Source organism: Camelus bactrianus, chromosome 10 (assembly GCF_048773025.1).
Source record: "Camelus bactrianus isolate YW-2024 breed Bactrian camel chromosome 10, ASM4877302v1, whole genome shotgun sequence".
Lineage (NCBI taxonomy): Eukaryota > Metazoa > Chordata > Mammalia > Artiodactyla > Camelidae > Camelus > Camelus bactrianus.
The window spans coordinates 67,525,699-67,553,215 of NC_133548.1; the positions used below are offsets into that span (position 1 = coordinate 67,525,699).

The 27,517-nt window shown below is 35.7% G+C and overlaps 1 protein-coding gene across 1 annotated transcript in view; it reads left to right on the forward strand.

Moving 5' to 3' along the window:
- The window catches only part of CNTN5 (contactin 5), a 1,016,845-nt gene that overhangs the window by 679,897 nt on the left and 309,431 nt on the right, over positions 1–27,517 (forward strand). The window contains exon 7 of the mRNA XM_074372920.1: positions 4,857–4,952. Within this exon, the coding sequence (XP_074229021.1) occupies positions 4,857–4,952 (96 nt within the window). The remainder of the gene's footprint in view (positions 1–4,856; positions 4,953–27,517) is intronic.

The following is a 27,517-nucleotide window of genomic DNA, read 5'->3' on the forward strand; positions in this document are numbered from 1 at the left end:
AAATGGAAGTCCCAATAGGATATGTTATGTTTGCAGTTCCTATTAAACATTTGAATGGAAATGTCAAATAAACTCTGTCCGTGTGTGTGTGTGTGTGTGTGTGTGTGTGTGTGTGTGTGTGTGTGTGTGTGTTGCTATTCAAGGGAAGTGTCCAGGCAGGAATAAATTTGGTAATTCTTTGGTTTATACATGATTTTTTATTTTTGCTTACTTTAAAAATGTTTTATTGAAGTGTAGTTGATTTACAAGGTTAGTTTCAGATGTATGCACATGATTTTTAAATACAAGGACTAGATAAGATAACCTTGGGAATCTCAGTGTGGAGTGAGAAAAATAAAAGGCCCAAGGAGGGGCCATGAAATGTTTGGATATCGGAAAGATGAGGAGGAATAAGCTAATGAAAGGAAAGAGAGGGTGCAGTGAAGGAGGAGAAATTCAAGTGAAGAAATTGTTTTCATACAAAAAGAGTGTGAGCAACTCTATCAAATACTGATTATAGGTCAGGTAGATGAGAACTGAACAATTGATCAATAAATTGAATGATGTGGAGGTCATTGGTTACTTTTACAGTAATATTTTGGACAATGGTAGAGAAACAGCCTGATCTGAGAAGCTTAAAGGAGAATGAGAGTTTTTTGTAGAGGAGAGGAACAAAATGTATTGGTACCTAGAGGGGAAAACGGGGTCAGAGAGGTACATTTTTTTCCTCCCTCCTTTTTTTTTAAACTTTGGAGAAATACCAGCATTTTTGAATGCTACTGATGATACAGGAAGGAGAAATGGGTCTTCAGTTGGATCACAGATAATATACTTATTGTAAGAAGATGGGAGACAATGTAGGTACACATACACAGCTAGCCATTGTGATAGTGGGGCTTCCCTGGGACTCACACTTGATGAGATGGAGTTTAGTGCAGATGATAGTTTTAAGAAGTGCCCTTGGAATCACCCACTGGAAGGGAGGGGGAAGGAGCAGATGTGGGAGGAGAATAATTTGAGCTGTGATACAGGCCCAACAACAGCCCCAGCTGACACCATGGAGGGTGTTGAAAGCTACAATGGCTTGTCAAGGTTGTCAGGAGTTGGGCCAAGGTGGTCAGGTCATTATACCCTCTCATTAAACAACTGTTGGCTCGGTGCCACCTGAGGTAGGGCTGTAACCTGGGATGAGCTGATTCTCTGTGGTGAAGTCAGTTCCTGAAGGGGCTAACAGCTGAAAACTGTCTGTCACTAGAACTCCCAACAGTTGGGACAAGTTGTTTCTGTGGTTTTCAGTCAAGGTACCATTCAACAATCACATATTTATTTAAAAGACTATTTAGAATCGTGCTTGTTGTAGAATATTTTATGGAAGCCTTTACATGCAAACAAATGGCTATGTATTGAAAAATGCTCATTTAATTTTCTCTGTATGTATGAATTATTTCTTCATTCTTCACTACTTTTCTCATTTCTATGTCTTTCATCTGTCAGAAGGTGATTTTAATATGACTTGCTTATGAAGATTATTTCTAAATTTCTAAAACCAACTTGGTCTAACTTCCAAATGCTGAATTGCTTTTTTCCTAATACACTTTTTTAATGTATTAGGAAAAGATACAAAAACAACCACATTGAGTTTGATTTGCCAACTCACTACTTATTAACTGTATACCATAGTCAGGTTTTTATTTGCTTTTCATATACATTTAGTAATCTTTAAAACAGAGAAATTAATATTTAAACTTCAGGAAACTTGGCATAGAGTAGGTATGCTAGTAGCTAGTGTAATTATTATTCATTCAATCTTTATTTCCCTTTTTTTTAAAACATTTTACAATGTCAAAGATAGTTTCTGAATGCAGTCTGACCAATTTTTATTACAGGGTATTTACATAGGACACACACACAAAATAGGACAATAACCTGAATGATATTGATGATAATAACATGAACAGCAGGAAAAACAAATTAACTTGATAAAAGACTTCAATACTTAAACCCTTTACAGATGAGGCAGCAAATACTGAGGGAATATTAGAAAACTTGTCAGTTATTTTTATAGAAATCATGGACATTAAAGCCATGAGGTCCTTCAGAAAGAACAGTCATCTTAGTTCCTCAGTCTTACAGTCTTCCATATGAATCTCAGATCCAAACATTAATAAAAGTCCTGAATTTTAGAGTCATATTAAAATTTTTATTTTTATTCATGTTTTCCCCTTAAAGATCAAAAATAGAACATAGGAACAGATTTTTTACCTTCTGTAAGTGACAATAAAATAATCAAAACCTCATTCATGAAAGTTCTTTTTTTTTAATGTCTCTCCTTGATATATGCAATGTTTAATCTATGAAAATAATGTGATAAACACTCACACTAAGTTCTCTGATGAGTGGCTACAAACTGCTTTCTGTTCACAATGAGATCAAAACAGCCAGCTGTATTTTTATTCATACTGTTCTCTATAGTTGCCATCCCCACTCCAACCAAGAATTTTTTCACATCAATTTGGCCTCAGATAAAGCAGAACCTTGTCTGACACAAGGACTACTTTTACATTAAAATCCTTTGTGGTTTTATGTTTTTTTCCTAGGAGGAAGAATTTAAACAAGTAAAGTACACTCTCTGTGAAAGTTTAGGCTTCTCTTTAGTGTTTCTCAGTATGTCATTATGAAACAAAAGGATCTATTCACAGTTGAAAAAAATCCATTTATCTTTGCACTGGTGATGCCATAGCTTCTAGGAAATAATGACACAGAAACAATTCCATGAGGGAATGTTGACTTGGATCTGTATTAACGGATTATACGAAATAAAGCAATTATAGCTGAGTGTTATCTTTTGGGTCATTGTGATCTCAAAACACAATTCAGGTCATAATTATTATATAATATTCTTTTGTTTTTTGTGTCTAATTTCTAGGCCATGCCCATACTTCAATTTATCAGAAATAGGCATTAATTTAGGACTGTTTTCTATTAAAATTTTCTTCTAAATACAGTAGTAGGTTGATTTGAAATGTCATAATAAGCACAATATAAATTTGTATTAAATGTATTGGAAGCTATATATATGCTTTTCAGAAACGTTTAAGAAATTCAGTGAAAATAAATTGATACCCAAATAGCCTTCCAGATTTATAAATTCAATGAGGATGAAAAGAGGAAAGCAAAACCATATAATCTCTGAAGAGATACTACAGCCCCAGTGCAACTACTGCCTCACTGTGTGTTTCCTGTGCTGTTTTTAGGAGTCAAAGGAAGTCAAATGAGAAATATCACCATGCTTTGTTTTCCATATTGAGATTATATGTTGGAAAAAGGGCAGTTTCTATCCCTAAGGGTCAATGCATATGAATTAAAGCCATGAGTTGTACACATTTGAAATTGAATGAACTTGATTTAATAAAATTAGAAGTTAGTGTGTATGTTTTCAAATCACCAGAAAAACAGTAAAACTAAAATAATTCTTTCTTCTTCCCACTTGGTGAAGTACTTAACTATTTACAGTGAAACAGAATTATTTGGAAAATCCTAAACACTTTCTTCAATAATGAATACCTCTCTGACTATTTATTTATTTGGCATTATGCCTTTACCGTTTATTAGTCCTTCATGATTTTGAATGTATTCTAAAAGGTTTGATTGGAAATTCAGCAAATAAGTAAACTGTAACCCATCTCACAAAAAAGTAAGCAATAGGGCCCCTCTTAGAATATTAAAGTTAATGAGTTATCTCCTTCCAACCATTCAGTATATTTTCTTAACTGCTTACTTTCATCATTTGCCTGATTAATAAACATTAAATTTGAGTGTCTACACTGTATTACTATGAAGCATACTATTTTAGCATGAAATAATGAAGTTAAAAAAAAATCCTCTCCTATGATTGGTAAATAGTGAAAGGAAATGCAGAACATTTTCAAGAATCATTTCTCACCATAGGGACATGATTTCACAAACTGAAACTTCTGGAACAATGTTTATTTATAAAAATATTGAACTTCTATTTCCAAGAAACTATTCTAAAAATTATGTCTTTAGTCAACCTAGTCCAAGAAAAAGGCAAAGTTCATATACACAAAGGTGTGAGTAGATAAAAAATAGTAACAGAAATACAAATAGTACACATCATTCTTAGGCCACTTTATTTTTAGGAGTATTTTCAAATTGTGCAAATGCAGTATAGTTTAAGGGAAGGCAGTCGAATCCCAATCAATGCAACAGTCCTACATACGTATAAGTGCATGTTTGACAGCTATAATGCTTCTCGGGTAATCAAAATGGATGAGTGTAATTAATTTGTACATACCATTTCAGGTTTCTATAAATGAAAGGAACATGACTTTTTCACTCATAAACATTATATAAAAGAACCCCTTATATCTTCATCATATTTTGTTAGACTACCACAGGTCTCTCTAATTTGGCAAATTCATGCTTGGTTTTACACACCATTCTTAGCATGAGACCTAATGAGGCAGCAGGTGGACACCAGGCACCCCTAACCACTTCTGTTTCTCTTCTTGTTATGTATGAATGGGTTTGGTTGGTAGTAGAAAAATTAATATGTAGGAACTATTATAAAAAATAAGAAACTATTTAGTGTGTTATAAATGTATTATTTGATTTCTTCCTCCACTGGCAAGTTGTATGCACTATTACATAAAAATTTGGAAGGTGCATATAATCTGAAAATCATGGTATTTAAAATTGGATGTTATGGATTTATTATTAAGGCCCTCCTGTCACTACTTAACAAACAAAAAGAAACCGTGTCTGGATAATGGTAGAAAAGTAAGTATGAGTTACAAAAGTTGTAATTCTTTAAGCTCCTTTTTGACTTGCATCTAAATTCTGTGTTGTGTTGACAGATCTGGGAAATTTCAGTGGCCGGACCAGAAGTGCAGTCTCTGTGAGGGAAGGCCAGGGTGTTGTTCTGATGTGCTCTCCTCCGCCTCATTCACCAGGTACAGTCGGATCCCATTCTATATTGCTTCTGCTCTCTTTTACTATGTGCTCATTCTTTTTTTTAAATTGAAGTATAGTCAGTTACAATTTGTCAGTTTCTGGTATACAGCACAATGTCCCAGTCATGCATAGGTATACATATATTTGTTTTCATATTGTTTTTTCATTAAAGTTTATTATAAGATATTGAATATAGTTCCCTGTGCTAAACAGACGAAATTTGTTTTTTTAATCTATTTTTATATGTAGTGGCTAACATTTGCAAATCTCAAAGTCCCAAATTTATCCCTTCCCACCCTCTTTCCCCTAGTAACCGTAACATTGTCTACTATGTCTGCGAGTCTGTTTCTATTTTATAGATGAGTTCATTAGTGTCCTCTTTTTTTCTTTTCTTTTTTAATTTGGAGTCCACATATGAGTGATATTATATGATATTTTATATGCTCATTCTTTTAGACTGGGTATTGACTGGGGAGCATTCAGGTGAAATGTGCACAGTTTTCTGGAAGTGTACCAGAGTACCACATGAGTAATTAAAGATCATATACTCTAAATGTCATCAGACAGGAGACTGAGCTTCTCTGATAAGATTGCTTTATTGCCTTTCTTACCGTTGGCTCTCTGGTTGTCGCTGCCTGCCACCAGTGAGGAATATATTGCCCAGAGCACAAGGATAGTGATAATCTAAGAGAGCAGAAAACTTTTCAAAATTATTTGGACTGTCAGAGTTGAGTTAACTGAATTCCAATGTGCATCTTGTTTCAGAAGATAAGCTGGAAACTGGGTTGTTTATGGTGGTGTTTGTCACACTGGAACAGAAACAGCTAAGAAATATTTTTTTTGAATTTTAAATAAAACCGTAATTTATTTGTTATTTTCTGGCTACTTGAGCTCTTGTTTGTAAAAGTCATGGTAATGGATAAGTACTTCATGGGGTTTGGAGGAACAGAATCATAAACTGTGCTCAGATTAATTATATTCCCTTTTGCCAACGCACAGCTAGTTAGACCCATTTTGTTAAGTCCTAGAGTGTGAGATGAGTAACTCTTTGTACCTCAGCATTGTTTTCCTATAATACAGTTTAAGAAAGGCCAGCATCAATTAGAGAGAGAGAGAATCAAATGTCCATTTCTGTCTGAGAAGCAATGAGGACCTTAAAGTTAAATGGAAACAGAATCCAGGACCCTTGTACCTCAATCAGTTTTTCCTCTTTGTTTAGTGTAAAAGCTATACTCATTTCTAGGTTGTATTATTAGTGTAGTTTTGGGGCCCAATTCTGTTCTACCATTGATAGTTCTCATCATAAATTACAGTAAGACCTCAATCAATTTTTTTAAAGCTTCTCATATTTATCTGACCCTCCTAACTTTTTTTTTTTCAATTGAAAAAAAGTAAATTATGTTTCCACAGGAAAATATTTTTGAAAACATTTTGTTTGGAAACCCAGATAATAATCACTATGAGGAATAATTTGTGTTGCAGCAATCTAATTCTGATGTCAATACAGTCACTCCAGACCTATCGTGAGCAGTTGGTGAACTTTGCAGTAAACATATCTAGTCTTACCTGACTATGTTTTACCTTTTTTTAGAATGAATTTTAGTAGGTTTAGGAGAATCTTATGGATTTAACACATGTTATATCCAATATCGGGTAATTAGTCAGATATAGTTTGAAGAGAAGTATTAGATAAATAAGTGTTAGAGACAAAACGCAAAGGGGAGACAGAGGAAGGGGAGGAGGAGAGATAGGAGGGAAGTGGGGAGGGAGGGAGGGGAGGGGAAGGGGGAGGGAGGTGGGAGAGGGGAGGAGGAGGAGGAGGAGAAAGAGGATGAGAAAGGAACAGGCTCTAGAGAGGATGAAAGTGTCCATCACCAGATTCACAGGGGTTAACAATAAGCAGTGGCCTCTGGGAAAAAAGCAAGATTTTCCTCAAATACAATCTGTAATTCAAGGTTGTTGAAATATTGGTTAAAAAAATGAAATAGGAGAGGTTGGTATAAGAAGCAGAACTGTAAGATTACTCAGAGACAAATTAGCCAATTGGCAGGAAAAAAAAAACTATATACAAAATGTTTCTAATGAGAAAAAATAGTATAATGAGTTGCATACATGATAAACATAAGATATGACTATGTATTAATAATTGATTACATAAATAAAAATTTGATCTCTGAGGTCAACAAGAATAAAGTTAGATGACTGCTATTGTATATATGTCATAAGGAATATTAAACTGATTATATCGTTTAAAATTGTAGGAGAGGTTCTATTCTAGCGTTAATGCTAAATGATTCGAGGAATCCTTTAACCTAATTGAACTCTACAAGCCACTGATCCTAGCTCCTTTTCCCCACTCTTCCCCTCCTTTGATTCTCACTTCTCTCCTTCATTCATTATCATTTTCTTCCATATAGTCTTACGTTCTTCATCCTTTTTTGGCTTCCTCACAATGACTTGACAGTTGGCAAAACTCTAATCTTGATGTAAATTCATTTTTCAGCCTACTGCTCACCTGAAACTACTCAGCTTAATATGACTGTAAAAAAAGAGAGAGAAAGAGAGTCATGCAGACTAATATAAATTTAAAATCAAAACTATGAATTTCAAGTGCATTTTTATGCTGACCGGAAATTAAGGCAAAAAACAAAATTGAGTCCTATTATTGTGATTTTTGTCAGGCCTTCAATTTTTCTCCCCTTCTCACTCTCAGCTAATAACCATTTTCATTGTGAAAAGGAAGGCAATTAGAAGAATCCTTCCACAGGCCTTCATCACCAAGTCACAGACTTGTTAACCTCCATTGTCACTCTCCAACTTCTCTTTTGTAGTATAGATGCACGGCTGTGCTTCTAAGGCCAATCCCTCACCATGTGCACTGTAATTCATCCTTCTTTATCTATTTAAAGAAATTGCTTTAGTAATTCTCTTTTCTCTCTTCTACATCTTTACCAGAGGTTGTTTATTCTCTTGTGGATTATTCCCAACAGCTTGCAACCAGTAGTGTCCCCTTCTCCACCTAAAAACAAAACAAAGCAAAGGAATCCTCTCTTGACTTACGTCCTTTTCCAGCTGCTACCTCATTTTTCTGCTCTTCTCCACAGCAAGACGCATCAAAAGCTTGGTCTGTACATACGCCATCCAATTCAACTCCCCCAATGGTGTCTGTCTGTCTCTTTCTGTCTCTCTGCCTCCTTTCTGTCTCTTCCTCTTGTTAACTGATTTACTGAGATCCAACTTTTATCCCAGAAAATTCACCTATTTTAAGTGTACAATTCTATGAGTTTTATATATATAGTTGTGCTACTATAACCAAAATCCAGTTTTGGCCACTTCCATTATTTCACAAAGACGCTTCCACCCATGTCCCCATGCAATCACTGATCTACTTTCTATCTCTACATTTCTGCTTTTTCTGAAAATTTTATTTTAGTGGAATCATACAATATGCCGTCTATGTGTGTATATGTGGGTGTGTGCCTGTGTGCATTTAACTTCTTGTATTTAGCTTAATATGTCTAAGGCTCATCCATTTTGTAGCATTTGTCAGTAGTTAGTTACCTTATTTCACTGAAGAGTATCTCATTTTATGGACACACCCGCTTCTGTTTACCCATTCCTCAGTTGATGGATAATTGGATTATTTTCAGTCCTCAAGTTGGTAGCTCCTTCCTTTATAAAATACTTCCTTGCAGGATTGCACACACTTGTTTTCCTCTAACCTTACTTCCCAATCCCCCTGCTGATTTTGCCCATCTCCTCAAGTTCTTTAATATTGCAGTCCCCCATGTAAGTGTCAGTCTTTCAACTTCTTTCCTTAATATGCCCTCATTCCCTTAGATTTCACCTCAAAATAAATTTTAAATCCTGACATCTCCTACATAGATTTCTCCAACCAAGAATCTGGCCTGTATATCTGACAACCAATTTGACGTTTCCACTTGGGTGACTAATTGGCACCTCAAGCTTGACCATGACTAAAGCCGAAGTCCTGGTTATATCTTCCCCAAATCTGCTGTCTTTTCCACCTCAATTAATGGCAACTCTGTTCCTTACAATTCATCAGCCTTAGAGTCATTCTTAACCTCTCACTTTTTCTCACGCCCCACATAGAAACCATCAGCAATTTTATTGGCTTTACTTGAAATTTTATCCAAAAACTGACCATTACTCACACCCTCCACTGCTAGTTCTCTAGTAGAAACTACCATCCTATTTTACCTGGGTTATTACAGTAGCCTCTTAACTAATCTTGCTTATTTTTTGCCTTTACCTTTTTTCAATCTGTTCTCAACATAGTAGCCAGAGTGATTCTCTAAAACTAATGTGTCATGTCAACCTTCTGCCCAGAACTTTCTAAAAACTCCCCATCTGCCAAAGACTGAATTGAGTTACCCCAAAATTCATATGAAGCCCCAATTCCCAGTGTGTTGGTATATGGAGATGGGTCCTTTGGGAAGTAACTAGGTGTATAGAAGGCCCCGACAGTAGGGCTCTCATAATAGGATTAGTGCCCTTATGGGAAGAGACACCAGAGAGCTCTCTCTCCCCAGTGTGAGAATATAGTGAGAAGGTGGCCATCTGACAGTCAGGAAGACGTTCTCACCAGAAGCAGACTGAGCTGGCACCCTGATCTAAGACTTCCATCCCCCAGTGTTGTGAGAAGTGAATTTTTGTGTGTAAGCCCCCCAGGCAGACGAACACACCGTTTCATTTGGAGTCAAAGCCCAAGTCCTTTCAGTGGCTTGGAGAGTCCCCACCGTTGGGCTCCACATAACCTCTCCGACCTCATCTGCTCCTCTCCCTCCTGCTTTCTTCTGTGTAGCCTCATTGGTCTCCCTGATGTTCCACACGTCACTAGTCATGGTCTTGCCTCGAGTCTTTGCAGCTGCTCTTCCCTGTGCCCCATCCCTCTTACGCTGGGTGTGTGAGTGGCGTGCCCATCACATTCATGTCTTCCTTCAAATCTCCCATTCATAGTGAAACCTTTCCTGATTTTCTTCTTTTGATATGCACCCTCACAATTCCTTTCCTCTTCCTCTGCTTTCTTTTCCTCTATAATATTCATCGCTTTCCATGGACTGTACAAATTTATTTACTTGTTTATTCACTGTTTATCTCCTTGAATTAGAAGGTAAATTCCATGAGAACAAAATTTTCATAGCTTTGGTTCAGTGTTGAGCTCCATGCCTAGAACAGTGCCTGGCACAGGGGAAGAGCTCCAAAAATATCTACTGAATGAATACATGCATAATACTCATAAATAAACAAAGTTAGCCAAGGTTTTTAGCCCATATATAAGTGTCAGAAACTTTGAAAAACAAATCATAAACAAGAACAAGGAAAAATAGATCAGCTATGTTGTAAGAAAACTTTTCTTACCATTTACCTTTTTCTAATAATGATGTTATGAATTATAGAATAGACAAATGAAATATGAGTCACATCATCAATATGGAAGAATAAAATATAACATTTTATACTTTTGTAAAAACAACCAACTGAAATCTGAATGAGTGGATTAATTTGTTGGGATCACAGTCATAATGAGAAATAGTGAGTTATAGTGCCTTGCTTGATCAATTCAAAGGAGAACTTTGAAAATGTCTTGGGGAAGTCAAGTCACAAATTCTTGCTGATGAGGCTGGGTAAGTGTAGCAAGAATAAGCCAGGGCTACTTGGGGAGAGAGGTCTTGGGTTTGAGTTCCTGCTCTGGCACATGAGCTACGTCCTCAGCCATTGCCTTCATTTAGGGGGGATTAGCGTGTGCACCTGAAGTGAGTAAATAACCTGATGCAAACCAGAAATCTCAGACCCACAATTCTGTCACATGTAGATCATCACAACATACCTGGCTAACTGATGCTTGATTGTTTTTTGTTTCCCACTCTTATTTTAATTCTCTCTTTCAAATTATAATTAGTTTATTATTTTGTTTAGTCAGAATTTTGCTATGTGAAGTAAAGTGTTGGAAGTAAAAGTTTACCATTATTTTTATCTCCCCTAGTAGATTGCATGTTCCTTAAGAGTGCTAAACTTGCTACATCCTTTTATATCTGCAAAATTTAGCACAGTGTCTGACACTTAGTAGGCATTCATTACAGACATGTTACATAGCTGAAAAATTGTGCTGTTTCTAATAGGAGTTTTGCAGGGCTTTAGACAGTCGCCGTCACCTCCTGCTATTAGTTTATCATAACCAGCTGATCTTTATGACAGATATTTGGGTCACCTAATATCACATTCAAATATTATTATTTCAGAGTATAGCAGCTGCCATGATTCAGTGGTAACCATGTGAAATTATAAATAGTTTATACATCAGAGAAGATTAAATAATATTCAGAAATAGCCCAAAGATCCATTTTCTCATTACCTCAAACGGATGTACGATGCATTTTTTTTCCCTGTGAATAAACGCTGAAGCTAGAATTGACTTATTTGCTAAATTTCCCTGTTTACTTCCCAAGAGACCAATATGAATTCCTGTCAGTAAAGTCTGTGAATAAAAACATCTTGATTGGATGGTGAAATAGTTACTCATCTACGAGGAAAGAGATGTATCTTTCTAGACTTAAACACATCTGCTCAAAATGATTTTGGTTGCCAAAATACATGTCTGTCAGTTTAGTAAGTTTGAAATTCAGGGCTATACTGTAAGGAAAAGCTCTGTGAAAATGTAGAAATAAGCCTCATAAAACCTGTAACCAAATACAGAATTACTTTATGGTTTAGAAGTTACCACCATCGATACTTTTAAATAAAAACATCAGTAACTACTATTTTACCTTAAATGTGTTTTGGTCCTATTATGTGCAGAAGCATTATCTCAGAAACTTACATCAAAGTGCAACTTAAAGCTTCTTATACAAAATATTAAGCTGTAGTTAAAAAAAATACAAATATAACACTTTACATTATAACAATAATATTTTCACAATTACTATTCCCTGTAATCTTTGCAAAATATGAGAACTAGAGATTATTTGTCATCCCTGTTGCATTGATGAGGAATCTAAACTTCAGAAAGATTAAGTGAAACACCAGAGATCTCTTCCTTGGTAAATGATGGAACCAGGGTTTTGATCTTTGATATAATTTATGCCATATAATGTGCATTTTGGATAAAGCTATACTAAAACCTTTATACCATGAATACTGTCAACTGAAATAAATGCACAGCCAAAAGTTGAGAGTTATGTTTTATTTGGCGGACAGTGCTGAGGACTCGAACCCCTTCGAGCCCGGAATGACAGCCTCTCAGATGGCTCTGAGGGACTGCTCCGAAGAGATAGGGGAGGAGCCAGGATATACAGGAGTTTTCAACAAAGACCAGGTAGTTGGAACATTAAAAGATTACTTGTTAACTAAAGAAAACCAGACATCTCAAGTTAAAGAATTTAGTGCTTTTCTTTGTATGAGAGGAAGCAAACATTCGGGCTCACTGAATTCATTCCTTTGACAAGCACCTAGCTACCTAGGCTTTTCTTATTCTGTCTTTTCTTATTCTGAGCCCGCTCAGAGGGCACCACTGTGAGTGGCTGCAGAGGCCGGGCTGCAGGCTTGTCTTCACTGCGGGTGGCGGCAGCCGCTGATGACTTGATGGTTTCAGTGTTCTTTGTTTACTGATGTGGTTTGCAGTATTTTTCATTCACAATACAAACAATCCCTTTTTTAACAATGAAATTATCAGCCTCTCAAGAATAATGCTAATTTTTCATATCAAATATTATACTTACCTTTCATTCAACAAATGTTTATTGAGTGCCTGTTATCTTTTATCTAGTGACTTTAGTCTGTTTATATTTATTTCTATCATCTTATTTTGTACTAGTTACTTTGCTTTTTCTATGATTAATTTGCCCTCATTTTGTTTTTGCTGTCTTTTGTTTTTCATTAATGGAGGATTTTTAAATGCATTTTTCTTCTTCTTGTTGAACCAACATTTTTAAAGAATGAAAGTTATTTGGTAGAGGGACGTTTTAAGAAAGTGTTGAGGGTTGGAGTTAGGATGTCAAAGGCATAATGCATAGAGGAATAACAAAAATACACATCTCTGAGACTGGATCTGGTTAAAGTGAGCCAAGAAGACTATAGGGTGAGTGGTCATCATGGTAGTGGAGAGGTCACTGCATCGATGGCTTGCTGCATTTGGTGATACTGGTGTCCTTCATCTTTACCTGTTCTGACTTGGAGCAAAACTTTAACTTGCTGTTCACTTTTCTCTTCCAAGGAAGATATTCTCTTGTGAGACTCTAATGCCTTGCATAGACAATCTAGGATTTCTTGGACCTCATTCTTGTAAATTTCTTTACCCTAAGGCAGGTTCTGTAACCAGGGCTTCCCACCCAATGTCTTGAGAGGCAATTGTAGCAAGACTTGTGTCCACATTTAGCTGCAAGGAGTTGGTTCAAACAGTGTAAACAGACAGAACACAGTAGCTCTTCCATAAGATGTGGTAGATCTGAGGCAGCCACTGTCCCCATCAAGAAGTTATCTGGGACTCTAATTCCTCTACCCTAGACCTATATCAGAATATTATTCTCCATCCACTTTCCAGCTGGAAACTCTTGTTTCCCATCCACCTTCAGTGCTTTATTTGACTGGATCCTTACATAACCAGTAAACCTGTTTTAGGTCACAGTTGTAAACCCCTTGAGTTTAATATTTTCAACTCATTCAGTCCTTAAATTCTCATATAAGATGTAGGTTGTCAAAGGTCTGGAAGGCACTCTCAACCACCAGCTTTGGTAACTCTTTAAATGCATTTTTCCTTCTACTCATTTCAAAGTTATATTTTTCATTTCTGTTATTTTTAGAAATTGTATGTGAAATCTTAGTATGCCTACTTAAAATCACTCTGATCACTTTGAATATGGTTGCTTTGGTGATTAATTGATCCATTTGTTCATTCATTAGTCAAAGAGATTTTGAGCAAGAAAAGGAACTCAAGTTCATGGCTGAGAAATAAAATTGGTTTAGGACAGAATTAAGAGTAGTTGAGTTGTGAATATATCAAGTGTTTAGGTACCTAGAGATATGACAGAAAACTTCATGTATATGTCTGAAGTCTAGGAAAAGAATCTGGGCGGAAGACTGTAATTTTAGGCATAATCAGCGTAGTTATCTCAGGATTGATTATGAGATTGATCGGGATCTCTCAGGGAGAGTGTTTACAGTGTGAACATCACGATTTCTCTTTCTGCAGTAAACGCTGTGGGGGAAAAAACAATAAAACAAGCAAACAAACAAAAAACAGTTTTTCTGTTTCTATGATACCAACCAGTTTAAATAGCTGCCAAATACTGAGAGGAATTTGCACATTTATGTGGCACAGTTTAAACAGATCAAAATTACACTGAAATAAAAAATATCTACAGTTCACTTTTTTATTTTTAACCTTCAAATGTTTGTAAGGACTTCTTTCACTTAACATGTTTTTGAGATCTACACATGTTACTGAGTTAGTAGCTAGTATCTTTAATTGCTAAACAGTATCCTTTTGTCTGATGGACCATAGTTTGTTTATCCATTCACCAGCTAATGATGATGACTCTTGTCAAATTTAGCCTATTATGAAGAAATCTTCTATGAGCACTGGGTATAGATCTCTGAGTGAATATATGATCTTGTATGATAGTTAAAGCATTTTTATATTATAGGTACACACATAGTCTTCATTTTCTCCATGAATGTAAGTTGCTTTTAGCATCCGTGCAGCTATAGGAAAATCCTGTCCCTACTATTGTTATGTTGCTATCATTCTGTTTGAAAATTTGCTTCCTTTTGGAATGACATACATTTTCCTATTCTGTAAATATGGAGTCTTTATAACACACATACTTTCTTTTAGAGTTAAGATTCCTTTCAATTTCTGTTTAAACAAACAAAAACAAACAGAGAACTAATGCTGATGCCCTTGAAGTGATTATATAAATAACAGTGGTTATATTTCTTTTCTTTTTCTTTATTTTTTTTTTGAAGGATCTTTTTTGTAACCCACAGAGTTTAGCTGTACCTGCATCTGCAGTCTACAGACAGAATCATTTGAAATTTTAACCAGCTGCACATATTTACTGGCAGTTTAAATACCAACTGACAATTGGTAAAAATCCCAATGTATATTAGAGGACCATGCACACATGATATAAGCCCTCAGAATATAGTTGTTATATGTTTCCCATAAAAACACTGTCCAAATTATCATGTCCACTTTTCTATCCACCTCCATTCCTTTCAAAGAAGTAGAAGAAATAATGGTTCAGACAAAACTGACAATAATCTATGATGAAATTGAAAAATAAACTAGGGCTGTACACTATAAAGGTTATTAATCCTTAAAAAGTACAAATGTTGCAAAAGTGACGATAACAAGAAAGGAGAAATGGTATCTCTAATCCATACTTATCTTCACATATGTGTATATTTACATCTATATCAGTAACTTTATATTTATGAGATATAAGGAGATTAATAAATCAATAACATCCTGACAGTCTTCAGATTTTATAAAAATATGTCTTAGAAGTACTGTACTGAAACTAGCCTTTACAACCGGGATTCCACAAGGGAATTAAACCCGACAGAAGATGATTTGAATGATTGTATTCTCAATTCTTCCAAAGATGGTTCATAGCTAGTGTTATTATTCTAAGTGAATAGGAAAGAAGTTATTTCAGTATATCCAATCCATGCCCTAGGGCATTAGAGATTAGATTGTTTTTAATAAGCAATATACTGGAAATATCATTGTTTGTCAAAATTATTTACTCTCCAATTTTATTTCAATGGCTGCACAGTATTCTAGAAAAATAATGTGATTTACTTAACCTCCACCCTGATGTTCAGTATTTCAGCTTATTATTTATGCGTATTGGAAGTAGCATTGCCATGAACTTTTATAGATATCTGTGTATGTTCTAAATTACTTCTTTATACTAAATTCCTAGAGATGGAATTTCCTTCTGAAAGAACCAGCTGTAAGGTTGTTGATAAGTATTAGCAAATGTCCTCCAAAAATAGTGCAGCGATGTAAATTGGCTTCATCTGGTCATCTGTGCGCTAGCTGTAAAGCTCTCTTCGTAGTCCACTTGAGCTCTATTTAGTATTACCCTTTGCCAAACCCCTGAACTTCAAATTGTTGGACTTGGTTAGACTTCTGTAGAGGAGGTTGTGTGTGGAGCACAGAGAACAGCTATGTTCCCTGGCCCCTCTTTCATTCCGCCCGGCTGGAACCAGTTCTCTCCTACTTTTGTAAAGGCATTCATTGCCTTTCCCTCACATGTGTTCTGACTGCCTTTCTCTAGTTTCATTTTGTCCTTGTATCAGGAATAAAGATTTTTATTCCTCCATCAAACCCATTTCAAGAAAGATACTTAACAGAGTAGAAAGAGGTCCAACTTCACAGCTCCAGTCTCTCTTCAGTGTTCAGATGGCATAGTCATTATTTTTACCTCCTGCTGAAGGCATTTGCAGAGGTTAAAAAAAAAAATCCCTTTACCAAGAATGAGAAGTAGCAGGAGGTGCAGAAATAAACATCCTCCTGCCCATTGGCTGATTCACTTAAAATACAATTAGCATGTTGCCTAAGCAAACACCTAGTTCATTTCAGTTTGGTAAAGTTCTAAGACCATATGTAGTTTTCTTTTATTTTTTTCCCTTCCCTTCAGAGAGTAATAGGACCTAGGCAAGCATTATCTAATTAATCCTTTGAATGGCTTCACCTTTTTCTTTTCCTTTCTTCAGAAGGACACTGCCTGCTGTTAAGTGCTTAGCTGCAAGTAGCATTTTTGGACTGGATGAGAAGAAATCCAGACTCTCCCAAGAAAGAGTGAAAGGGTCATGTGTGAACCTTATTAAAAAGTCCGAACAATATCAAATCTCATAGCCTTATGTCTCTCCAGCCCGCTGGACTGTTGGCGTCCTAGCGCGGGTCAGGGCGTACGGAGGAAACAGCTTTTGCAGATCAGGCAGCCAGATGTGACTAAGGAAATGAGGAAAGAGACATTTCAAGCACACTTTCACTCTCTCACCGTGTAAATAACCAGAACAGCCTTGGCTGGAATGGAAGTCCGTTGTCTTAAGTGTGGGGTTCTCCTTAAGCACTAAGCACGTGTTAGGCAGGGAAGTGTTGTAGACCCCTATTCCTTCATCAAAAACAAACGAAACAATATTTATAGGATTCTTACAACATAAGAGGCACAGGGCTAAGCTCATGCATGGATTAGTCAAATTAATACAATATGTATAAAAATACGTCTTTTTATTATTATTTTATTTTGTAAATGAATACACCAACGAGAAAAGGAAAAGCAGAGAATTATTTAGCCAGTACAGTGATTTTTTCTAAATGTATTTGTGTATTTAAGATAGACTTTTCAAAACAAATTTTAGCATCTTGTTAAGAATTCCCTTAGACCCATAAAAATATAATAAGCAATATGACTCTAATTAGAACATGCCCATATGTGACGGGGAGAAGACAAGTCAGCTGCTAAGAGCTGCAGTCCCAAGATTGCTTTGCAAAGCCAGTCTGGAGGCTAGCAATATAAGTGCTTTCTCTTAGATGCTGCTCTTACGTATTGCAAAGAGGTACTAAGCTAACAAGCCTTGGAAACGAGTGCCGTTAGACATGGCGGATCATTCATTGGAACCATTCTTCCCCTTGGGGAGAATGAAAAGTCTGGAGAGAGAGGACTGGCTGACCTCGTCCAATTAACACAGTACAGATGCAGGCAGAATGGCCAGCAGTGACAGGGCTGTGCTTCAGGGACGCGTGTTCCCGGGCTGTGGTCCAGGTTATGTCAACAAGGATCATTCTGGGTGCCATTTCAATGGCTCACTATTGGACACAAGAGAAAGACAGAAAGGGAAAAGATAAAGAAAAACTATGGGCATTTTTTTTTTTTAATGCACTTGAGAACTTTGCCTTTCCCTTAGGAAATGAGCTCTTCTGAGCTTGTGTGCAGCTACAGCCTAAAGCTTGACAAACAGGTCAGGAAGATGGGAAAACACTGTAATAGCAGCACTGCTTTTCCAGTGGAAACTGATGCTCCTCAATGCTACAGTGCTTCAGTCTGACGTTTAACTAATAGAACGTCTTTAATCTACAAACTGAACCAGGCAGCAGTAAATGGTAGAGGTTCAGCCTGCCCTGAAAATATACACCCTTCATTTTATATCTTTCCTTGTGTTAAGAAAAGAAAATGAAAATTTCCAAAAACCTATTGTTAAAGATACAGAATTTTGTTTTCTGTTTTTTTGGGTAATGCTAGTATCATGCAGTTGGGCTCTAAAGCTTTTAAAATAATTGTTGTCTCTTTTCTAAGAATGTATTCAAAAGAAATCAGCAAAGAACTCAGATCTTGAATGATTTTGTGATGCAGGGAGTGTGATTGTGCTAATATAGTTTCTGTGCTAATAGCTGGAGCTTCCAAAACTGCTGTAACATAGGCCAAGGGACACCCTGGGTTAAGGAAGACATCACAGTTTCAGTCACTTCCTAAGATTGTCTCTGCAACTACACCTCTTTCTCTGTTTTGCACAGAACCCCCCCCCCAAAAAAAAAAACACTTAACTTAATTGATCCTCAGTTTCAATTCTATAAAACTGAGATAACCAATCACATTATTACAAATAACAGAGAATGCCTAGCAAAATATCTGGCTCATAGTAAGTGCTTAATATATTTACAGGTACTAAAACACTTCCTATGTGACATATAAGGAAAAAAATTCATTCTTTGGAGCAGTCAGATCAGGTATCTCCATGGGGAATCAAGGCATATGATTGGAAGTGAAAGAAGCTAATCATAGCCCTGAGTTATTTTAAGCCAAGCCAGATGGGAAAAAAATAAGTTATTAACTCAAAGAGTTAGGATAATCTTGGAATTTTTGTCTTCATATTATAGATTTGTCCTGTCTCAGAAATCTTTAGCTAAAAGGTATTCTGAATTAATAGCATAATTTCATTTAGTAAATGTTTTCCAGGCACCAGCCATGAAGCTATGTCCTTGGCTTAAGTTACTTCTGTTTAATCTTTAAAAAATAATATGAAGGAATTCAAACCTCCATTTTCAAAACAAAACAACAAAGACTGAGGAACTCGGTCACTGAGGATTCAGTGACTTGCCCAAGGTTGCATAGAGAAAGTGGTGAAGGCAAGGCTTAAATGATTAAACGGTAGAAATCCAGCTGAAAGAAATGATTTGTCTTGTATCTGAGTTAGTGTGTATGGGATCTGACTCACTGGAGACTGTGAGTTCTTAGGATTTGTTATCCTTGGTAAACACTGACTTTTGTGTGGCTTTGCCTTGAGTAGACCACTTTCAGTTGAACTGATTTACCAACCATTCAGAATTTCTACAGTAATTACTAGATTCTAAAAAATGTAAAAAATGTGGACTCTTATAAGTCATGCCAATAAAATGCCTTAAAACAGTGATTTAATAATCTGAAATTTTCTGTAACCATATAAGAAACCAATTCCTTTCTTCTCTATTTAGCTCAGACCTCAAGTACCTTAACTACTCATGCAGATTGTTTCCTCCTTTTGTATTGTCTACTATAAATTTGCATTTTATTTCCATGATCTTGCATTCATTATATGGGCTTCATTTTTAATACAACCAACTAAGTTCTAGAAATACATATTTCATCATTTTTTAGATGTGGGGAGAAAGTAACCTCAAACGACTGAGTAAAAAGAAGTAAATTAAATGCATTGTTTCAGGTTTCACACACAATTTACAGGTCTGTATGTTTGCAAGGTAAATTACTATGCAGAATCAAATAACTAGAAAGCCTTCTTTTACATCCTTACACATTTTACATAAGGAAGAGAAAAATGACAATCTGATAGTGTCCATATTGTGTCATTGTGTCAGTATATAGTCAACCCTGTCTTTGACATCTTTTTTCAATTATTTGGACAATTCATAGGGAAAAGTAGCCTAGATGATTATAAAAATATTAAGATGCATTTTGATTCATTCAATCAAAAGTAAGCAATGTTACTTATAGTTCTGTGCTATGAATATGATTGGTTCCTACTTCTAATTCAGTTCAGGAAACTGTATTGATTACCTATTCTGTAGATGCATGTTGTAGAACTAAAATTATGAAGGAACTACAGTACTCTGCCCTTAAAAGTAAAATGAAAACTGAAATTAAAGCAGTTTCATGAGATGAATGAAAGCTAGCTTTTATTTATCTATCTATTTATCAAATGAAGTAGAAAGAAATATAAAAATTGCCAAATAGCTCAAACGGTTGGTTGGTTAACCAGAATGCATCACGTCTAGATTAATCCTGATAAGAGGTTTTCAGACAGGGGTGACCTCCCTCACAAAGGACATTTGGCAGTGTCTGGGGGCATTTTTGAGTGTCATTACTGGAGTGGAGGTGGGTGAGGGGAGGGACCAGATGCTCTTGGCATCTAGTGGGTAGAGGGCAGAGGCCAGAGACGCTAATAAACATCATGTGAAGCGTGGGTCATCTCTTACAGCAGTTATCTGGCCTCAAATGTCAGCAGTGCCGAGATTCAGAAACCTTAATCTAGATAACAGAAAGCTTACTGCATTAAGATGGTATTTTATGTCCGTGGTAAGTTTATACAACTTGCACTCTTTAGTTTTTAGATCCTCAAAATATTAGTATTACTGGAGAGTCCTCGCTCTTGGAAACAAAGATACTGAATAAACTAATAAACTACTATTTGACAAAAGCAAAATTGGAAAAGAAAGCCAAAGGAGATGGGCAAAGATGCGTGTGGTATTTCAAAGTTATTAAAGAGGGAATGGCGCCATAGAGGCCAGCACCCTAGTGTCTTCATAGAGATACTATGACACTGTCCAATCATAAATATTCATTTAGGCATGGTATTACAACAGTGTCATCATTATTAGGATCTCCTTGGTCACCTTCCATATATGCATTTTAATTTCCCCCCTGATGCAATCATGGATGGAAATAGTGATGTAAGACAGTGTTTGTCCACTTATAAAGCATAGCTATCATGCTGTGCTTTAAAATTGTAACAGTTGTATCTGAGGACTTCATTAAAGAGTTAATAAAATCAATGCAGTGTTGTTGTCATTCTACAGCAAAGATCCACCACTGGAAAGTATGTGCTTTTTCCCCAGATAGATTAAAACATTCATTTTGATGGCACTTCTTTGTAGTTAAAGTAAAAGCTCAGGCTGAGTTAAAAGTAATAATGCAAAAACTGTACAAAGAGGTTAAAATCCCAAAATGTTGGTCTGGTAGCAAAAGAACTGATGAAAAAAAAAAAAAAAAGAAAAAACAAGGATGACATGGTTTTTATTAACAAGTCTTCACCACAAACTTGGAATCAGTAGTCTCAAATTAAATAAACAAGATAAAAGAAATACAACAGAACTGTGCTTACAGGTTCTCCTAAGTCATCATTTTAAAAAAAATTTGTTTCATTTATTTTCTATTCCACTTCCAACACTTGTGAAAACAATTAACAATCACATTGTTACTTCTATACATTTTATTTAGTTTATACCAACCTAACTGGCCCTATAAAATCCAGCCAAATGGTTGGAATATTGGCATTTATTCAAGTCTCATGTCCTTATTAACAACATGGCTACGTATCTAATAAAATACCTACGTTCCCAGGGGTTCTGGAAAATTTCCTCATAAATCATTTTAATATTTTATTTATTATTTTATAAAGGGGAAAACTCTACTCAATAACTTAGTTTCCAAGATATTTATGTTATGATACTAGTAGGAAACATTTTCACTATTGTGTTCATTCTCTATTCATTCGATAACTACTTAATGTGTTCCTGCCACTTTTCACAATACTGAGGGGTCTGATGATGAACAAACTAGGTAAGGTTCGCTCCCTAAGAAAACTCACATTGTGGTGCAGAAGACAATCAGTTAGAAGCATACATATGAAGGAGAGGGAGAGAGAGAGTGAGTATTGACAGGGCTGGTTTAAGGGAGTTGGTCATGGGGGACCTCCCAGAGGGAGCCATTTGAACAGAGACCTGAAAGAAGTTAAGTAGTGACCCACACAAGTATCTGGAGAAAGAATGTTTCAAGCTAAGGTAAAAATTAAAGTGCATATCTTCATTGAAAATTAACAGCAAGAAAGCCAGTGTGGCTCGAGTGAATTGAAGAAAGAAAAGACAGTGTTACAGTTAAAGAGATATCCAGATGTAAAATCACGTAGGGCCTTATAGGATTTGTAAAACTAAGAAAACTCCTTATTTTGCTAATGATGAAACAACAAAATACTGCATTTGTCATCAGAAAGGGATTCATAAACAGCTCCCTAGACCCTAAAGTGTGTTGGACACTATTTTAGACAATTGGAGCAATGATATGCAAGAATACTTAGGTGCAACTCAGGATATCCCAGCTGTATTTAGTGGCAATATGACATTCTTTTTCAAGTATCTAAATGTAAATTAATTTATATAATTGTATTTTTAAAATCTGACTCTACATTTGTTCAATAAGCACATGACCCAGCTCCTGCTCTATGATGAGTATATAATCCGATAGGGAAGATGATATATACACATAGAACAGAGAACAATAAGAAAGCACAGTCAGTACCAGTCCAAGAGGAGTTTGTTGTGTGGATGATGAGCAGGGAGTTGGGAGGCCACATCATTTATTTAATAATCCAAATTAGAACATTTTTGAGGGTGAAAGGGGAGACTACTAATAATCTTGCTGAGGAAAATGGTGTAAATTGTCACTATTCCAAGCAGATCAGGGCACAAGTGAATGATATAGCCATGGTATTTCAGGAAGGAAGAGTTCAAAGAACTCCTGATGCCTCCTTCCATAAAATAGCTCCTGCACTTGGCTTGAGTCTAGGCATGTGTCTGGGCAGAAGGAAAGAAAGAATGCATTCTACTCCAGGGAAGTAAGTTATAAGACACATATTGATTTGAGAAGCACTCTATCTAAGATGAAGCACTGATGATTGTGAAGAGTGGAAGATAATATTGGATGGTTTAAGAAAGAGATGTGTTGAGGTTTAAAGCGGACCAGACTATAGTAGATTTATAATCCATGAAAAAAAATCTCACGCAAGAGACTTACTTAAGGTCTACTGGTAGGCATGTGACATGAATAAAGTACTCCTAAGTTCCAACTTGATATTAGATGGGAATATTATGGAGCAACATATAGCATAAAATGTACAGATATTTTAATTCTGCGTAATCTCTATGTCATTGCATGACAAATTGGAATAAGAAGAGTGTATGGGTATGTTAGTGACATGCAAAGTCAAACCCCTCTTTTATGCATACATGCATTTTTAAGTAAGCGACAATGTTTTATGAGGTTTTCAGTGACTGCTAGATTGATTTGGCCAAGATGGTAAATATAGCAATAAATATATACATGCATATATATGTGTGTGTGTGTGTCTGTGTGTGTTAGCGTTTTAGATAATAACGATAACTTATGAACACTTAATATAGTCTTAAAATTATGCTTATTTTAAAACTTTTCCCCCAAATCCTAAGAGCAAGGTGTTGCTTTGATTATTTTACAGATGAACAAACAGAGCCAAAGAAGTCAGGTAATTCACTGAGGACTGCATAGCTGCTAGGTGCAAAGATTCAAACACATTCTTTGCATTGGTATAAAGTCCATAATTTTGTCCATGATGCCACGTTTCCTTACACCTATACACGTGCTCACCAAGTTGAGTTCCACGTGGCTCAGTTCTTGGCACAAAGTTCCCGACTGAAATAGGAAGCTGGGTACTTAGTACGCATCTCATTCACTCTACTGTGATAGGATTCATGCTAGTATCACTGGTGTTTTAAGCATTTTCTTCCACCTAGAATAAGAGATAAGTACTAACATTTATTAATATATATATAAATAAATCTTCCTGCTTATTCTCTGATATGATGTATCCTTATATTTCCTGATTTTCATTTAAGCAGTTTCTGTGCAGTTGTTTTCGTTAGGTGATCCCTGTGTCAGACTCCCTCGGTCTCACCTTTAGTGTTCAGCTCCTGAATCAGTGGTTTCTGAGTAAATTTATCCATCTAACAACTGGTTTGTTTGAAATTTGCAGTAATCCGTTACAGACATACAGTTTTCCTGTTTCTAAAACTATACTGTTTAACCCTCCTGGCTTCCAAGAAAATTATAGTGTTTTTATTTTAGATACTGTAGTTCCTAGTAGTTTTGTGGTTTTAGAAAAAGCGTGAGACAATCACCAGAAACATTCATTAACCAGCAAACTAGGAACAGAGACTCATGAGGAAAAGTACACAGAGCTCACACTTGTAGTGACTACTCAGAACACATCTAAGTAATTGATACTCACCAGAGAAGTCTGAGTAAGTTTAGTTTTTGAGAAGCAAATTCATTCTTTATCCAGAAATTATAAAAAGTGTTACAAATTAAAGAGTTACAGGAACTGACCAAAGAATAGCCAGCTTAAAAAGCTGAAGTATGGAAAACTTACGGGCAAATACAAAAATGAACAATGGGAAATAGTTTTCAAAAATTGACTCGGGGAGAATAAAAATGTTTTTTCCATTCAAACCTTCTGTTTTCATAGTATATACATGCCACATATCTCTGAATATCTGAAGCTCATATTTCACATGAATCTTAGGCTCAAAATAATGGCCACTCTTAATTACTGTAAATATATCCATTTTAAAGGCGTATTTCTTATTTCTTAATATGTACTTTAATTGCTAAAAAATCATTATTAATAATTACTGGACTTTACCATAATGTCCAGTTCACAAATATATTTTGATAACAATTTGAGGAGATTAAAATTTGAAGGAAACATACAAACACAATTATAAAAAATCAAAACCCATCTGATTTTTGTAGAAAAATCCCTTATGGAATTAGGAAAAAAGCAAATTCTAAATAGTTCTTATACCATTTATATTATTAGTATAACTCATACCAACTTTTCTATTTTTTCAAAGAAATCAACTAAAAAAAGTTCCAGCCAAAGTTTTATGCTATGTGAATTTATATGAATAGGAATTTGAAGATTTATTACAGTAATTATGTACCAACAGATATAAATATGTATTTTATGACTAGGAGTTTCTTTCTGAAGCAGGTGAACCATAGGGACAAATCCTTGGAGCAGAAAATAAAACATTTCAGAGCCTCTTGATAAATAGACAATATCGACTATTTCTATACGATGCATGGCAATGTGACAAATAAATTACCTTCATTAAAGATTTGCATGAAGGATTAATGAACATTAGTTAAGCCGTAAAAGCACAAAGAACGTTTATGAAAAATTATATTGAGTGGAAGAAGTTGAGCAGCAGAGAATCTCGTTATAATAATTAATCGTATCTAAAGATTCTCTACTGCACCTATATGATAAATGTAACCCAAAGACACCAAAGTTCCACACTTAACATGCAAAACTTAGGCAAGTCACAACTCTAAAGGATTTTGAGGAATAATTTATTAAACTCATATTTGTTTCTGCTGATGTTTATCCTACTATAAATCTTCAAATTTACAACATAAAATTTGCATAGCATGAAATTAAAAGAAGTAAAAATATCTCTTAAAAATTCACTGTCAGTAAAAAATGTTGAGTGTTTTGAATATTTTGAATGTTTTGAGTTTTTTGAAAAATGTTGAGTGTTTTGAACCATATGAGTTTTCTTTTGTTTTCAATGCATAGAGTTAAATTAAATTTTATTTATTTTATTTATATACAAATGACAAATACATTTTGGATAAAAGACATCTTACAAATAAAACATGGAAAAATTAGTAAACTGTATTATACTATCCAAGATTTCCATTTTCTTCCCTTTGGAATATTGCCCAAAAATAATGCTTTCTACTCATCAGGCACTGCCATCTTGTGGACTCCTGTTGGTTCCAGGGAATATTGGATTATTCATGTATGGATTTTTGGTTGTTGTTGTTAAATATTTGGAAAACTCTAAGTCCTAATGTAAGAGGAGGGCAGGAATAAGTATCCATGTTGGCAACCGTGCAGTCATACTGCTTTTATCCCTATGAACACCTGCATTTTATGGTAGGTTTCTATGCTAGCAGGACACATCCTTAACACTTTACAGCTAAGGCTCTGTGACCACAGTTTAATTAGATCATGACTCAGTGGTTAATAGGAATATCTGGCAAACTGCTATTGTCCAGTGAGTGGGGCTTAGACACTGCTCTGATTACTTGCTATTTGAAGCGTCAAAGTTTTAACTGACAAAATTAGACCCCACAACATACATAACTTTCGAATAAATACTTGAAACAACTATTAATGTTTTTCTTTTTTCATATGAAGATCTGTGCTCAGTAAGATTTCTTGGTCAAGTTTTTGATCGTTGTATCTTAGTTCCCTTATTCATAAAGTGGGGTTACTTATCCCTGTGAGGATTTAATAAATTGATATACCTAGAACGCACTGTCTGGAACACACTAAGTGCTATGGAGGTTTACTAGATCCTACTGTACTGGTGCCACGTCCAGATCTCTCTTATCTAGTTAAGGCATCCATCTGGCAGCTGTGCCTTTTCCCAAGAATTGCCCTTACCTAGGAAATTGTGGTCCCTGCCCTCATTGCACCTCACTTCCCCAGCTGGCAGCCAATAACCTACTGATGCTGGGGAGGAGAGTTTAAAAGACTGATTCTCTTTACCTTCTGTTGACTCACTCACCAAGTCTACAGTGAAATTTGTATTCCACAACCCTAAGTGGGATTAATCTTAAAACTAATCTCTGGCAGGGACCATGTCTTTGCTTAGCTTTTTTTCACCCTTACTCAATCCTGCTTCTCTTAATTCCTTCTCCTGGGAACAGTCTATCAATAAATCACATTCGAAGGAATCCCCTACTCAGACTTCATTTCTAGGAAACTGATCTGAGACCATAAATGTTCACTGATACTGTTGTTATCGTGAAACTGTCTGATGTCCTGATTTGATGAGGATGAACTTTTAGATTACCTCGGGCATATCTAATGGATGAACTAGACAGTCTTCCGGTTATTCTCCAGGCATCTTTTCTTTCAGCTAAGCTCTTCATAATTTTGATAAGCACAGCAAGGTCATATTTCTTGGCAAGGTCCTAGGACACATATATTCTGTTTGTAATCAAGGGCTGCAATCTCCGGGCTGTAACAATGAACTGTTGGAAGCGTAGAGTGAATGCTTTTTAAGGCCAAGTTCAAAGCCTCAGTTGAACTTGTGCTACAAATTATCACACCCTGTTGAGTAAATGCTGGTCTCTGACCTGATGGAGTTTGCAGTTCAATAAAAATAATTTTAAAACCCTTTAGTGAAGCAAGAATTTTAGGTCACATTTTGAAAAGAGTTAGCAATGACCTTTATATCTAGACACAAGGGCTGCTGGGATTGAAAAAAAAAAAAGAAAAAAAAAGACCTCTATAGTGCAAAGTATTCCACAGAGAAAACAAAAAAACCTACTGTCATCCAGTTGGTATAATCACCTGAACTCTGGAACTTGGAATTCACTCACCCAAAGTCGTTTGAGTTGTGGATCATGAGAGAATGCCAGTTTACTAC